The sequence below is a fragment of the Meleagris gallopavo genome, chromosome 3, assembly GCF_905368555.1.
Source record: "Meleagris gallopavo chromosome 3, MGAL_WU_HG_1.1, whole genome shotgun sequence".
NCBI classification, from domain to species: Eukaryota; Metazoa; Chordata; class Aves; order Galliformes; family Phasianidae; genus Meleagris; species Meleagris gallopavo.
Window position 1 is genome coordinate 58,309,721 of NC_139406.1, and position 16,856 is coordinate 58,326,576.

Genomic DNA, 16,856 nt, shown 5'->3' on the forward strand with positions numbered 1-16,856 from the left:
CTTATCAGGAGCTCAGAACTGGCTCAGCAGCCACACACCAGCCTTTCTTTTGCAGAGCCTCTCCTCCAGAAACACTCGAAACAGCAGCGATGGATTTTTTTTACCCTCAACTCCAACCCGTTACCACTCCTTGCACCTGACTGCAGGCAGAGAACTCAACAGCACCCACCCTCTTTCTCCCGCTCTCCTCCCGAGAGACAATCGCACCGCCGCAGCGCCCCGCAATACGAACGCAGCGGCTCCATTCCGGAGGGGGCGGGGCGTGCCGCGGGGCTCCGCCCCCCCAAGCCGGCGGGAGGCTGCCGCGCGCCCGTACGCGCGCGCGCCCCCGCGGCTACCTCAGCACTTCCGGGTCGGGGGCGGGGCCAGGCGAGAAGGTTGGTGCGTGACGTTGCCGGAGGGCTCCGGGCCGCTCGGCGCCTGTTATTGTTCTCGCCTCGCGCTCCGACCGCCGCCGCGTCCTTCCGCGGGCGCCTCGGGGAGCGGCGGGAGAAGAGCAGCGAGCGAGAGAGAGAGATAAAGAGAGCGGCCGACAGGGGCGGGAGGCGGCGGGGCGGAGGTCGGAGGGAGCGGCCGTTAACCGTTTCGAACTCTCCGCAGCGCGATCCCGGCCAGCGGGGGCGGGGGGAGAGCGCGCGCGTCACGAAGGAGCGAGCGAGAGGCGGCGGGCGGCCATGGCCTACGCGTATCTCTTCAAGTACATCATCATCGGGGACACGGGTAAGCGGGGGCGGCCGGGGGCGGGCGGAGCGAGCGCGGGGCCCGGCTCCCCGTTCCTATTTCCGCAGTGCTGGCGTCGCCGACGTGGTGGCTTTGCGCGCTGGGAGGCGGCTCCCCGCCCCTGCGCCCGGCCCCGCCCGGGGCCTCCGCCCGCCGCTCGGCCTCGGGGTCCGCCGCCGTCTCGCCGCTCCTTTCGCGGCGCTGCCTGCGGCGTCCGGCGGGCCGGGCGGCGGCTGTCACCGCGGGGCCCGAACCTGGACGCCGCCCCGCCCGCGGGCGGCTATCGGAGGCCGCCGTGCCTTGGCTGCGGGCGGCCCGCTGAGGTGTCCGGAGGAATGCGGAAAAAAGCCTCGTCTCTTTTTCGATTTTTATTTTTTTCCGCACTGATGCTGTCATCCCCTCTCTCATCCTTGGTAGAAACTCGCGGTGTGCTGGTTGTCACTGCCACGTAGTGAATAACCCTGCTTGCTGTGCTTATACCACTGTTGCTGTGGGCATCACCGCACGCTGATAGAAACTGCTGTCTGAAGCCTCTTAGCCAGTGTATTCCTGTGCCCTTGGCGCAGGGTGGATTTGGTAGTGTGTTTCCATTCCAGCTGTTGTCAGGGGGAGGTAACTAACGTAGTTATTGTGCCTGTGCATCGTACGTCTTCCCTGTTGTTTTCCTCATACCTGAGTAAATACCTCTTTCAGTAGCTTTGATGACGCAGATGTCATCTTGCATATTCTTGCAGGGATACTTCCATAATTGTACTTCATGAGCCAAACTGTAGTTAGAGTGTAATTAAACATGGCAGTTGCATTACACGTGAGGTTGTTAAATATACTGGTTGCAATTACTATGGTTTTTTCTTCCTTTTTTTTTTTTTTAAACTCTGCAAGCTTTTTTTTAGGCTGCTGCAGTAGAAGTTGTAGTACAAATGTCTGTTAAGAGAGAAATGACAGTTTTAACTCCCATTTTGGAAATGTTAGGTTTAAGATAAGTGAAAATCCTGATATATATATATATATATATATATATATATATATATATATATATATTATTTTTTTTCTTGAATGTTTAAGTGAGTGACAGTTCATTAACTCAAAGCACAGGAGAATACCTGAGCAGCTTCAGGGGAAGAAGCAAGTTTGTCTGCCCAGGAGCATGCAAAATAGTGATGCAGAGTTCAGAGTGATGGTGCTTCAGAACAGGTCGTCAATTCTGCTGCATTTCTAAAGCTGAAGTGGTAGGAAGACAGCAAACAAGTGCTTTGGTGTATTGATTGTATACTGATTAAATTTTTAGAATGAACTTTCCATAATGCAGTGATCTGTGCTGCAATTCAGTTGCTTGAAATGAGAAATGCAGAATTGATGTGTGTCACTCCTGTTGCTGCTTCAGCTTCTTGAGGGCCAAATATGGATATAGTAAGATAGAGAAGGGAGATATGGGAAAGCATGTCACAAATTTATTTTTTGTTTGTTTTATGTTGGGTTTGTGGTTTTTCTTCTCTTAGTTTCTTTGGCTTTTATTCAGAGTTGCTACAGGAAGCTAACTAAAACCAATGCAATGATCATTCTTGAAGTAAACAAAATATGCCTATGGCAGAAAGTTGGTTTTGCTTTCAATCAGACTTCCCATGAGTCTTTTAGTATTCTAACATAGCTAGTACTGAAGAGACAATTCATGTTGTGCACAGCTTGTTGCCAAAAATGCTGTGATGGTATAGGTGTTGCTACTGTTACTCAGCCAAAGACAGCTGAACTGGTAGCTCTGTTTGTGGAAATTAACGATGTGTGGGGGTTATCTTAATCTGTTCCAGTGGTGGTTTGTCACAGCGTTACCACCAGTGGCCTTGCATACCATGTGATTTTCAGAGCAGTACAGAAATTTATCCCTGAGACTTGAGAGTCTTTGGAAGTGGATCAACTGCTTGGTGACTCAGCAATTGGTTGTAAACAAACTGTAGGAGAAAAGTAAGACATCAGTAACCAAGGACAGATGTTAACATTTAGCTCGTATTCTTTTTCAGCACTACAAAGCAAAGTGGGTTATGCAAGCTGAAAACAAAACAAAGAAAAAACCTGCAGTTATACAAGACACCTGCATGTGTCTTCTCCAAATTGTGATTCCTGGTGCTTTCATCTACTTAAACACAGGAATTCAGGGATGATCTCAGCCTCTTAAAATGACAGCCACAGGAATTGACTGTGTAACACTGCCTTTTGCTCGAGAGATCTTGTCCCTTTGCTTGCTTTGTTTTTCATTGACATTCAGTGGCTTATTGTTCTGCTGGTACTTCAAGCACTGTAGCTTTATGAACATGGGGTTGATTCTGTTGTGATTGCTATATTATTTATCCAAAAAAAAAAAAAAAAGGCATGTTGTGGGAGAAACCTGAAATACCATGGCTGTTCCTCAGGTCTTCAGGCATCACTGTTGTGAATCTACATGGTATCAGTGGGGCAGAAGCTGTAGAATTTCAGTGTTGGAGTCTTCAAGAGAAAAATGCAAATGTTAGAGAATACTACCTGCTGTTAGAGTTATCAGGTGAAGTCTTTTGGCCTGGATGTTTCAAAGCACATCTGCAAACTCCTCCAAACACAGGAGTTTGCAGATGTGCTTAGGAGCATATGTGGAGTATAATGCTTGGGGCTTACTCTTGAGACCTTTGTGTTATGACTGATGGGGTATTTTTCAGCTTGATTGCTGGTGGGAGGTGGTGTGTTCCTCTGCTCTTTGCAACGCATCTGGTTTTGGCCATCAGTTGAAGTTTAGGTGGACTTTGATCTGAGTCAGGGTGAACGCTTACCAACAGAGGTTGCCAAATTTTGCAGTTGGTGACCGAAAGTCTTCCTGTTCTTCTCAGAAGTTTTGCTATATGAGAGTGAAATCTCCTTTCCAGGTTAAATGTCGTCATTACCGGTAACGTATTACTATATAGGAAGAAAATGATGCATAAAATTTTTGTAAGTAGTAGGGCTGGATTTCCCCCATTCCACTAATAGGATTTTATGGTATTAGAGTATGCTTAGTAGTTTCCATTAGAGACTGTTACAAAACTTTAGTATGTCTGAAATACCAGTTTTGCAATGGTCAGATTTCTTGCTGCCGACATAATTTGTCAGTTGTATTCCATCTAAATGTCTGTGTATGATCAGCATTGCTGCATCTTTCATGAGCGGGTCTGTCTTCCTCTTTTCTTTGATGTGTTAGTTCAGCAGTCCTCAGAGTTTCTTGTGTAATCAACTTCTTGCCTTCCAAATTCAGTAAATAATTGCTACCCATAAACCAAGGGTATCTCAGTTGTTCTTACTAGGCAAAGATGAGAGAAAGTAGGATAGCTTTATGATCTCGCTTTCCTTACCTGAACAGCTTACTCTAGAATGTCAGCTGTTTCACTTGTCCAGGAGATTCTCAAATGTTGAAATTAAGTGATTGAATTGGCTTTATTTTTCTCTCATCTCTGTGAAATGTTTCCAGTGCCACTGCACTTTGCTCTAGAATAGCCATTATTTGCTGGCAGTATGCAAGGCAAAAGCCTCTCACCCTTAATTTCTACATGTATGTTACAATAGTTCTTAACTAAACAGGTTTTCATCTCTCTGGAGCTGGTGTTAACAGTTAATGATAGTTTGAGAACTTCTTCATACTGAAAATCAGGAAACTGGACCTACACTACATACATCTTGTCTTGAGATGCTTTTGATGACACTGATCCCAAAAGTGTAGATATTTGGTGTTGTATAAGTACATCTTAGATTCTTAGAGGTGGTTAACTAGAAATAGCAAACTGTAAGCACACTTGTACAAATGGTCTGTTACTGTTTGCCCTTGTACTAATTCTAATGTTCAGTTAGTAAAAAGGTTTTATTGAAGTTTTTCTTATTGAATGGCTGGCAATTTTCTAAGTCTGTTGGGATCATCTAGAATACAGACAGATTTTCTACAACCTTGTGTAGTTCTGTTAGAAACAATTTCTGTTTTTAAAACCTGTAGAGTTAGCAGTTGAGTTGTGCCATGCAACAGGGAATGTGATAAAGCTGAATGTTCCTTTCAGTTTGTCGATCTGGCCTGTATTTTAATACAGAAATGAAAAGTAGCATTATTGACTTCAGATGCATCACTGTAAATAACAAACAGCAATGTTGTGTGTGGTTTTTTTTGTTTTTTTTTTTTTAGCATTAAGTTAAAAAGCCATTTTTACAGTACTGTTTTTCACAAGTATATGTAGCCATCATGAAGGATTTTGAAGGTTGTTTTACTCACTTTCTTGTCCCTGGTATATGAAGTCCCTTTGCTTTGTAAATAGCAGTTTGAAGCTGTGCTGTCTCTTCTTCCTATTGATTTTATTTAAAAGAAAAAAAAAATCAGTTAATGACAGAGTTGCCTGACAGACAACTGTCTGATAAGAGTTTAAGAATAATTTTTGCTTTAAGTTAATGTCTTATGCTTAGCCCTGTGGAAGAGTCATATGCAGCTCTACTTTGCTGAGTTGGAAGGATGTGCTATATTTGGAAAGGAAGGAGAGAACAAATGAGCTGCAGCCTGTGATGAGGCAAGGGGTTCATGAAACATCTGGAAGCAATCTAGAACAGTGCAGACTACTGTAAAGAACCAGAAGTCACTCATAAGCCAGATTAGGAGTCTGTATCTTGTGACATCTTTACTATTTAATTATCTGGTTTAAATCTGATTTGGTTTTAAAGTCTGTTATTTGAGACTTGTCTGTTGAGGCAGGCTTTAGCCTATTTAGAGATTTATTTTTGTTTGTTTCCTTAATAGAAGTAGGAGAAGCAGGAAGCTTGTTTCGTTTCACATTGTGGCTTTGGTTACTTGGGCATCCAACTAACGTAGTTGATCGCAGGTAAAAGGGAGGAAGTCTGCCTCCTCACAATCTCACGGAGATCTCTGCACTCTGGTACGAGTGGATTTAGCTCACAAATGCAGCAGAAAAGTCCTTAAATTTTGAGTTAACTACTTACCGGGTGGGGCAACCAGCTGAGTTGGCCCAGGGAATTGCTACCCAGGTTGGAGTGCTTTCAAGAGAGGGAAATGGACCGAGGAGAATTGGTGAGAGTGACATATCACAGGAATAGGTTTTTGCCACTGTGGGTGGCGAGCTGATTGGTCAACCTGTCTTGTGAAGCAACAAGAAAAAATAGTCTGAGATGCCTGGGCTAATTCAGTGCTTATCTGCTGCCAAAATGGGAGGTCCTGGTCATCTCTCGTCCTAGCTACACACTTCTGCTCCTGAGCTGTTGGTGTCAGTACTTGTCCCATCCTTCAGAAAGACAGTTCAGTTCACAAAAGTGATTTAAAGAAACAAAGCCAAGCAAATAGCAGGTGTGATCAGAAAAGTGTAAGAGCCATTCTGAGTAAAGAGGCAGAATTGTGTGGGAAGGAGTGAGTCTACCTGTCAGAGGTGGTTAGCAGTTTGACTACTGAGATTTGCCTTCAGAATTCAGTATCGCTACCCCAGCTGTAATGACTGCTGTTGCAGTTGGTTGTTGTTTTTTTTTTTCCTTTTGTCACCTTTCTGGGTCTATAGCAGAGCTTATGTGAACAAGTTAGGAAGTGAGCTTAGCTTTCGCCCCACCCACACTTTTTTTTTTTTTTTGCATTGTTGGTTTTGAGACAGGTTAGCTTTCTAAGACAGACATCAGTGGAGTGAACAGGGCTGCAGCACTTAGATGGGTTTAAATTGTTGTGGATCCCTATCTGCTGGCTGTAATTTGAGAGTAGGCGAGTTTAGTCTAGTGGTAATAAAAGCCTGGAAGTTGCTTTAGGAAGACAGCAGCGCACCTCTGACTTTGCAGCTGACAGTTGATCAAGCATAAAAATATATACTACTTTTTCCTTTTCTTGAGTTATTTACGGAGAGTCAGGAGCTGGAAAGGAAGAAGGAACCAAGTCAGCTTTCTTGTCAAAAGCAATTGAACTGGTTTATCTGTATCATCATGAGTGCTGTGGTTATAGAGCTGCTTTCTAAATTGCTACAAGCAGGCTCTGCTGCTGGAGGAATCAACTCTTTACTATTTATTTTGTATCCCTTGTCTCATGCATGTTCTAATGCTTTGGGTGACTGTAGTTTTCTGTTCCTGGTTTAGTTTCTTGATTTAGCTCACTGTGTAATCTTGTGAGTGAGAAGGGAGAGGTTAGCTTTGCTGCTCTGCTTGCTGAGCAGTGAAATGAATGCTGGTGCTGGAGTCAAGAGGTGTTGAAGCATCTCTGGGCCAATGGGGACCATAGCAAAGGTGTGGCAATGTTTTGCCTGGGGAAATAGACTGCAGAGCAGCATCTGGATAAAGAGGAAGCTGTTATGGAAGGCAAAGATATTTGGAGGCTCCTCAGGCTGGTGGTTTGGAATACGGAGATGAAAGAGTAAAGTAGTACTGTGGCGTTGCTTCACATCACTTTCTGTCACTGTTTGAGTACTAAGAAATGAAGTGATTCTGCAACAGGGTCTTGCAGAGAAGCATGCTGCTCCCTTCTGAGCACATAATCTGTTGCTTGAATTTGTTCCTAAGCAAAAGCTTTTGTTTGCTATTTGTTGGTGAAACGTATCCAAGATCTGCTCGTATCTCGTATTAAGATGTTAGGGGATTTTTTTCTCCTCTGGGGATGGTTTGTCTGAAATAATTGTTGCAGTAAAACAGAGAATTAGTTAATAAATAACTGAATCTATCCCTTCTGTGTTGTACAACTCAGTAGCATGAGATGTGCTCCTAGGGAGTCTGCCTCATTTCAGGCAGAAGACTTACAGTGCTAAGACTATGATTATCTCACAAATAGCCACTTTGCTCAAGAATGAACCAGTGGAGTTGGCATAAAACATTTGTATGTCACTTAATTATCTGCCATGCAACTGTGAGATCATCTTTGCAGCCCTGATATATCTCACATGATGGTAAACTGTTCAGGACTTAATATGACTCCTGTTTCTGATAAAGGTTGCTGTCTGTGTCTGTGATAGCCCGGTCTGCTCATGTTCTAGAAGTGTGTGGGTCCCAAACTGATGTAGTAAGAAATGTCTTGTTACAGATTTGCAGTGTTTTAAAACTATAAAATGCAACCAAAATGTTGCTATAAAATGTAGGCATTACAGTATTTATAAGCATTACCTGAAGATGAATTATAGCATAAATCTAAGAGGAGCTGCAGCTTTGTTTGCAACTTCTTGTGAAACTTATTCAGTGCAACACTTATGGACTTCCACAGGCTTTTGCTGGAGGATGTGGAAGTAGCAGGAATGGCACTGAATAAAAACTGGTTCATTTCTTCTGTTTCTGTTGAGTGAACCTATCAGTCTGCTCCCAAAAGCCTTGCTATAAAAACGCACAGGTTCAGGCATCTTGATCATTTTGTGCTAACTACAGACCGTGTGTGTGTCAAAGGGCTGTGCCTGTCCGTCATCTGGACTGTGCTGACCATAGCGTTTGTATGTTCATCTGAACCAACAAGCTGCTCATCAGCCTTCCAAGCAGAAAGATCAGATTGCTGCATGAGAACTGGTGCTGGGACACCGAATCAAGTGTCATTTTGTTGATTGAATTTCAAAATATTTTTCTAATGATGGTAAGATTTTTGCAGGTAATAGTTGATGATGGGTTTGAGCTTTTGGTTTATTCAGTGATATTTGAAATTATTTTTTTCAAATTTATGGCAAGAGCTTTTCTGTGTTCTATTTCTGGATTGATTTATAGGTTGTTTTTGTAAGTGAGATGGTGATTATGTTCTGTGGTGGGGCAGCTGTATTTCAATAGTGGTGATATAAAAGTTATCTCTGTATGTAAACACTGCCCTGGGAGTACTATAATGGCTGTTATTTTAAGACTCCTTGGAGATCTGTGTTCTCTGTCTCTACAGCTCCAGTATTCTGCCTGTCCTTCAATCTATATGTCCAGCACTCGGCCATTCCTCTTCTTCTTCTGTCATGTCCACTAACTTTGTTGGAGGCTGAATGGGACATAACCTCTAACAGCTTCCCAGATCTGGCAGCTTGCTATCATAAGTCAGAGAGCTACAGAAAGAAAAAAGAAAAAAGAAAAAAAAAAAAAGAAAAAAAAAAAAAAAGAACAACAATCTGTTAAGGCTAGTGCTGTAAACTTTGCCTTGGGCTGTAGTTCCATGCCTCTCTAAGCTGTTGATCTGCCGGCTGCTGCATTTCTCTTCCCTCATTTGAACTCACTCTCATGCTTGTCTGACCTTGCATTAAGCCATTTGTTTGCTTTGTCACTTCTCTTGTCAGGTTAGCACGCTAACCCAGCAGAAAACTGAAATGGCTTAGCCCAATGAGTTCTGAAACGGTGTGGAGAAGAGAGCATGAATGTGCTGCAGGGAAGAGTAGGGACAACAGCACCAGGGACTGGCTTAGCTGGCTGGAATTGCTGCCTCAGTTGTTATTTACCTCCGAGTGATGAAATGCAGTCTCCTATTTCTGTGAGCTTTAATTGTAACTGGTCTTAGCTTTTAAGACTAAACGGACAGATGAGTGGTGACTCTGATGGAGTAGGCTTTGGTTTCTTGTGAAACTATGCTAAAAAACTCAGGGAATGTTGAAGTTAGCAGTACAAAGATAAATGTCACTATATGCAAACCTCTGGTATGCGTATCTTCTGTCTTAAAGTATGGTTCTACTTTCACTTGTCCCTCCTTTTTTTTTTTTATCTGTTATCTTGTTTTGTCAGGCATGTTGCTCCTGATCAGCTGTTGCTGACCTCTGATATGTAGCTGAACTAACCTTACCTCCCTGTACAGTTTAAACAAAGTCCAGCAGGAGAATGGCTGCCTCAGTATTCCATTTTGACAGTGCAGAGTTTAAGTGTATAGATATCAAACGTATGATTGCCAAGTTGTATAAGGCTAGAAATATGAAATATGATGGAGCAGAACTGAAAGAATGACACCTTCCAAGTAAAAGAACAAGAATAAACTACTTGTGAATAGTCAGTGTTTACAAATGCAGGTAGTTTGAGTATTCCTATCAGCTATATCTGCTTTTATGTGCTTTCATGTACAGAAGAAATTGCCCATTTGCTGATTGCCCATTTGCTCATGTTAGCTTGAGAGAAAGTTGAAACTCCTGGAAGAGAGGTAGACATAGTAATTGTGATGAGGAGCAGCAAGCCCTGTAGATGGAGTGGTGAGAGGGAATAGTGCTTTGAAAGTCTGTTAGGAAACCTTTTTTCTCAATTTTAAAGGCAGAACTGCTACTTCAAAATAATTAAATAACTATTATAATACTTAAGAAACTTTAAAAACTGTTACGAGATAATTGTGTTGATATGAGTGTTTGAAACTCAGTATTTCAGGTTCTAGTGATGAATTTTTAAACAATATACACCGTTCACCTCAGCTGATTTATATTGACTCTTGACAGATTATTTCAAAGTTTACTTAAAACTTCTCTTTTTTTTTTTTAGGTGTTGGGAAATCATGTTTATTGTTACAGTTCACAGATAAGCGTTTTCAACCAGTCCATGATCTCACTATTGGTACGTCTCTTTGGTTCCCCTGCAATACTAATGTGTTGTTTTGAAACGTATTTAAGATTGATTTGTTTATCCTTTTTTTAAGGGTTTTAAGCATCTAGAGTATTTCTGCACGTGCTTATGAGTTTGTGCTAAGCTAATGTTGGATTTTTTTCTTATTAATGCAGCAGCAAATCTTTAGCTGATGAGTGTTCGTTAGCTAATAAAGCCAAATGGAGGCCTGTTTCTTACTTGAAAGATAATACAGAATCTGAAATAACAACAAAAATTGCAACAATCTCAGTTGTCTTTTGCTAAAAAGCTGAAAACTGAATGTGGATAGAATTGGTCAAGCCTGAAATGCACTGAAGGTGATGCAAATGGCAGGCTTTTCACTAGGGGGTGGAGTATTAGCCTCTAGCTACAGAACTTTGAAGACAAATAGAAGATAAAACCAAAGAAAAGTTAACCTTGAAGATGAATAAGCAAGTTTGGCAAGAGTAGCTTACAGATAGCAAAAAATTATGTGTAAATAATGTGTGTCTCTTCCACTATTTGGAAGGGACAGGTGTTTTTTTGTAACTTCTCACTTGATTGAGGACTGTTTGTGTTAGGTAGGATTTGATATTCGTACTGTGGGAAGTGAATAAATGTTGTCAGAACACATTGTCTCTGTGTCTCTTAGCACAGTAAATGATACCAACTTCTATTTATATTTCCACATAAAATAAGAGGAATAGTGTGAGAACAAAATTTTCTGTGAACAGACTTAGTCTTCAGATCAGTTTCACTGTTAAGCATAGCAAATGCTAGCCTCTAGTAAGTCTGCAGAACCTTTGAACTTGTTCGTGTCATTTCAAAGAACCTGTTAAGCTTTCCTTGGAATCATGCTGAGCATTGTACAGAATGTATCCCTAGTCTTTATTTTTAGTTTGTGTCCTGGAATAGGTAGACTTCCTGTGTTGGGAGGTACTAAAATAGACTCTTGAAAAATAAGCAGATATTTTTCATGTAATAGAATGTATCCCGTGGCTTAGTTATGGCCACCTGATTACAATTCAAACTTTTAGAGTCACATCAATTTTCAAATACTTCTGACGCCTTGGCAGCGGGTAGGCTAGCTGAATAAAAAGCCTGAGCTTTTTCATGGGTGTATAATTTTTCTTCTTTAGTCCTGCCCAATGACACCCATAAAAACATATACCTTTGGCAATCTGTGGCACGTTTCTGTTTCTCAGCAACTTGATAGGCTGTGGGAAGCAGCTTCACTTCAGCAGCATGGCTGTAGTGCGAGTTCAGTGCCTGCCATACAGCTGACATCTAAGAGCAGGTACAGAAGCTATGGCATGAGGAAGTGAGCCTAGATAACAGCATAGTGAGTCATCTGGGAATGGAGCATGGGAAGCTGCTTGGAAAAGAAGAAAGGAGTATAGGCTGGAAGCTTCCTTCAGCATTACTGACCAGGCATGTCTGTTTTGGCTAGAATACTTCTCTCATTTACACCAACAGATTTAGGAGGACAGAGCTAGAGAACATGGATTCAAACTGATACAAATGCCCATGCGGGGCAAGATAGGATGGGTTGGTATTATCTTATGTGCTTCCAGCTGATGATGTTAAAACTCCAGAGAACCTGTAGGTTTTGAAAGGCCTATGTAAAGCAAGCACTTTCTTATCAATATAGTACTATTATCAATATAGTACAATTTTACCAAGTGGGAGTGCAGTTTCTATTTCTACTGTGGGCAACTCAGAAGAGAATGGAAATTGAAATTAGATGTGGGGAAGACAGTTACTTCAAGCATGTAAAATTCCACCTAAAATTTTAGTACAGCTAGCCTAGCATATTATTTCTTAAATTCAGAGATAAACTTTGATGCAAATCAGAAGAAAAAAGAAGACAGAAAAGTATCTGCTTCTGTATAGCCTGTCTTTTAGCTACATGCATTGTTGTGCATAACTGTAATAGAATACTCAAACCTAATAACTTAAAATGCAACAACTATCCATATAGCTTTTGTTTGAAAGTGAAAGAATCTGCCATTAAAATAATTGAAGCAGGGAGAAGCTGCATGATGCAGTTAAGAGACAGACAAAACTAGACTATGACTTTTGTAGATGGAATGGGTGGCAAAAACTACTGTAAAGTTTTGTTAGCTCAGCCCATTGTGCTCATGATTTCTCCTCAACTACAAACCTGAAAAGTTTCTGTTCCCTCTTTAAGAGAACATAGTTTCAGACTGGGTTGTTTCATGTTCGGGTTTTGCTTTTAGCAACTATTTTGATGGAACAGGATAAATACTTTTGACTTTTCTGTGAGGCTGAGTGTAGAACTAAAGATTTAGGCAGGTTGCTGAGTTTAAATCAGCTGCTCAGTATCTGTATTTTTGAGATCAGTTAATAAATTCTGACACTTCTGTTAAGCACCTTCTTCTGGCTTGACACTCAACATCAGAGCACTGCCTTTCACTTGCTCCCTCATTTTAGCACACCTTCCCCCGTTCTTTTTATTTTGCATGTAATCACCGCAAGTTATTCAGATGATAGAGCACAGCGTTCTTTGGCCAATGGGTTCTATTTGGCTCCAGGATCCTGTGGGAGGGAGAGTGGTTTCCTTCCTGCCTCTCCCTTCCCAAAAGTCATTAATTCTGCAGAAAATAACTGTGCCCCAAAACATTCACAGCAAGCTTTTGAAGAGGTGTTTGGAGTCCTTCAAGATGAGGATTGAAGGCATGAATCTAGGCACTTTTAAATGAAACTTACACTTTTAAATCTCTTTTCTAATGAAATAGTAGATGTGTGAATCATAGCTTAATGGAAACTTTGTAGTCTTATAGTTATGTAAATTAACTCTGGGTATTTTTCATGTTTTAAATACTGTAGCAATAGCCTCAAATTTATGCTTCCTTTACTCTTACTGATCTCAGAATTTCTTTAAAAAACTGATAGAAAATGCTGGATTTTTCCACTAAATAAATTCATTTGTTCGTTGGATTTATTTTTTTTCCCTCTGTTACTTTCCTCTGCTACTTACCAGATTTGATCTTTAACTAGATTGGATTTTGAAAGCATTTTTTCATAAAGGCAGATGGATTCTAATTAATAGAGTAATAGAATTTATCTTGTTGAAGGTGACATTCTTTTGATTGTTTTGACTATTCTGTTGATAATGAATTGTAGACTTAATTTCTTTTAAACTGTCTGGATAAAGTACGTAGCAATAAAACATTGGTAGAGTGTTAAAAATGACCACGACTCTATTAGTTTCTCTGTTTGTACCCAAGCATATGTTTTTTCTGCTCTGAGAAAGACCTATTGAATCATTTTGAAAACTTGGTAGGAAATATCTCCTTAGCACTTGCTCTAATCAATGTATTTATAAAGCAGCTGGGAAGTTACAGCTTTCTTCCTTCTGGAAAATATTCAAGCTCTTTAAAGCAGCTCGAGAATTAACTAAAGCAGGAGGAGAAATAGATTATAAACTACTGTGAATGCAGGAACATATGCTAACTCAATATTGTATTTCTAGGAAACATTCTTCTTTCTGATGTCTTCTAACAATGTAACCTTCTGTTACATCTATCCAGGTGTAGAATTTGGGGCTCGAATGATCACTATTGATGGAAAACAAATAAAGCTTCAGATATGGGATACGGTAAGTAATAAAACAAATTATTTAAATATGTCTCCTCTAGGTTTTTCTTTTGTCGTTTTGGTTAAGCTCCATGTTAGCCTAAGTCTTGCAGCTTTCTGTGACTTCTGTGAACGTTAAAAATTTGCTTAAAAATTTTTTTTGATGTAATGTGCTCTTAAAACTTTGCAAATTGCTGCTGTTTACAGCATAACTCAACTTCCACGAGCAGTGCTTTCTCAGATTTGAGAGACTTCACTTTTCTTTTTTCCAAAACTCACTGTTTTGCTTTTCAGAACTTAGATTCCTCTAAGTAGTCTCTATGCTCATGCAAAGTTTGGCTAATGTCACTTGCTGTTGGCATGTGTCTACTAGTTTTGTTCAAGAGCTCTCTAGAGTAGATTTTTGCATTTGCAGTGCAGGATATAAAAGATACTGCTCGCTGTTTTCACAGAATACGTCAAGAACTCCAGCTCACTGTAGTTATGGATGGTTAAGAAGGGACTGGTAAAAGCTTAAAGTTTCAAAAGCCTACCAAAACAAACCTAAAGACCTTGACTTTCAGGGGGAGTTCAGATTAAAACACGTATTAGCAAAGTCAGATATATTCTTGTTGGTTGCTGTAGCACTGACAAGTTGGCCTCAGTGTTCTTGTCATGATTCAACATCTCTAAGACACCCATACCAATAGCTTTGTCTTTCTTGTGTACTTAACTGTTTGATAAATCACAGTTTTATTTCCTTTTCCAAAAGCATTTTAAGATACCTTTAGGAACCAACAGATTCATGTTTGTGCTCTTTCTGGCATAGCAAATCAATGAAGGGAGATGTATTCATATAAATGCGTATGTCTAAAAATGTAAACAAAAACAGTACTTTAGCTAAGTTCATAGTTAAAATCTCATGTGCCTTACTTATTTTACAAGTTCATCATCTAAAATCACATCTAAAACCGGTGCCTCCTTACATATTCTCTGTGGTATAAACGAATTATGTTCAGATTGTGCATCAGGCTTTTTCTAAGCCTGGATGTTTTTACAGCTACAGCTGCAGATTTGCAAACTACCAACGTAGCTGAGACTTCATAAGTTCAATAGACAACCAGAGGGTAGCATAAACAGAAGTTTCAGGAGCGACCCTTTGGTATGTAACTTAACTAGGAAAATCCTAGTTTCCTAAAATCGGGACAGATTGTCTGCAGATAAAATTACTATTCTTACTACCTAAGTAGTCACTGCATTTTATTCATCAAATCAGTTTGAGAGATAATGTGCTGTTACCTGTTTCCTGGATACACACGAGCTTTACTTATTTTGTAGTAGATTGTTTCTTTTGTGCCTCAGATTGAGTAGCTCTTCTGTCTGTTTGGCTACTTACGTGCAAGCAAAGTGTCTGATAGCCACAAATTCAGTGGAGTTGCTCTTGATTATAAATTATGAGCTGTTTTTTGACAGGGATTTTATTTGGCTAGATTCTTAACTGATAACATAAAGATATTGAAAATACTAATTGGAAGATTTCATATTCTCTGAATAGACTGGGAAATTGTAGTTAATAATTTATGAATTGTAAGCAGTGAATGACTTAGTATGTTGCCTGGAGTTAAAATGTAAACTATGTGCAGACTTTTTTAAACACAGGATAAATCTATTGTAATCAAGTCTCATAAGCATATCTACATTCCAGTGGCTCAATTTTGAGCTTGGCTGTAAAGGTGTTGAAGAAATAGTGAGATAAGAAATACAGTGAGGCACATTTCAAACATATGGATGTCAAGGTACATAAATATGTCCATTATGACTGAAGTTACTGTGTCTCTATTGTTTGTCTGAGCTAAACATTTCCTGGATTTCTTTTTCTGTTAGCAAAAGCTGCTAATTGTTGCTAGTGCTACATTGATATTTATTAAGCTGTAACGATTTCTATTTGACAAAAGAAAGTTCATTTTACACATATGGCTAAGAAAACTTGATGCGTTGAGTCACAGCACCACTACTTTTCTGATTTAGTGCTGTTCTTAGGTGCCTACTTCTAATTTATCACTGGGCAAGAGGCATCTTGAGCAGAGGCATGAGAAATGGAAAACTAGATAAAATGTTGTTTCCCCTGGTTAAAAGTAAATGAGAACTTTGGCTTTCTTAAGCAAATTTTTCTTGCCTGATATTTCAATGCTATGGTGATCAGTTTGTTGTCTTCAGCAGATCAGTGCAGCTCCAAGGAAAAGTGTATCCCTTAGTTCCTTGGTACAGGACAGTGTATGGAAGCTGCAGCTACCTCACTGCAGGAGTAGATTAACTCAGGGGCAGCTGAAGTGAACAGCGTTGTATGTCAGTGAGATCCATTTGTGTGGTTTCTGTTGGACTTTTTTGTACCATAACTCAAGACTTCATTAGTATCTTAGTTTGCTTCAGGAGTGGGCTGCAGGAACAGGGTCTGCTTACTGCACTCTGGATTTCATGTGTGAGTACACAAACTGGATTCCTTTTGGATAGGCTGCATTGGAAGATATGCTCAAGGAATGCTACATGTGCCTATTGGCATTTGTAGTCCAGTATTTGTTCTTGTGAGCTGATGTCTGAAGTGAAATAAAAACAAAATGCTGCAGAAGAAAAAAAAAAAAAAACAACAACTTAACAACTTGCATAAAAGATGCATTGACACTGGCAGCAGTGCATCCCCTCATCATCTCCCAGCAGTGGAGGCTGCTTTTGGATAAATTCCTGCTGCCTGGCTCCAGAAGCTTGCTGCTGTGTGTGCTGTGGCATGTCAGGGTGTTTAGGTCTGGAAGTCCTTGGATTTCACTTCTTGACGCTTTTAGATCAGTCAAGGGGGATGCAGGTATTAATTATTATCAATTAATTATCAAATTATTCTTTTGTCTGTCTCTAGGTTATTTCATTTCCTCTGATCTTATTAAAGATTTTCATTAGTTGGAAAGATTGAAAAGTAGTTTTGTCAAAAATGGTTATCTGGTAGTTTACTAGTATGAGAAGTTTGGATGCTCTTTTTTGGAAGAGTGTGATAGTTGAGCTTGCATCAGTTACCAGCA

The 16,856-nt window shown here is 40.4% G+C and overlaps 1 protein-coding gene across 1 annotated transcript in view; it reads left to right on the forward strand.

The window, feature by feature from the left end:
• Positions 1 to 261: 261 nt before the first annotated feature.
• RAB2A (RAB2A, member RAS oncogene family) overlaps positions 262 to 16,856 on the forward strand; it is a 42,404-nt gene continuing 25,809 nt past the window's right edge. Inside the window, exons 1-4 of the mRNA XM_085221166.1 lie at positions 262 to 377; positions 601 to 720; positions 10,129 to 10,200; positions 13,764 to 13,831. Coding sequence (XP_085077292.1) covers positions 675 to 720; positions 10,129 to 10,200; positions 13,764 to 13,831 — 186 coding nt within the window. The 5' untranslated portion in view covers positions 262 to 377; positions 601 to 674. The remainder of the gene's footprint in view (positions 378 to 600; positions 721 to 10,128; positions 10,201 to 13,763; positions 13,832 to 16,856) is intronic.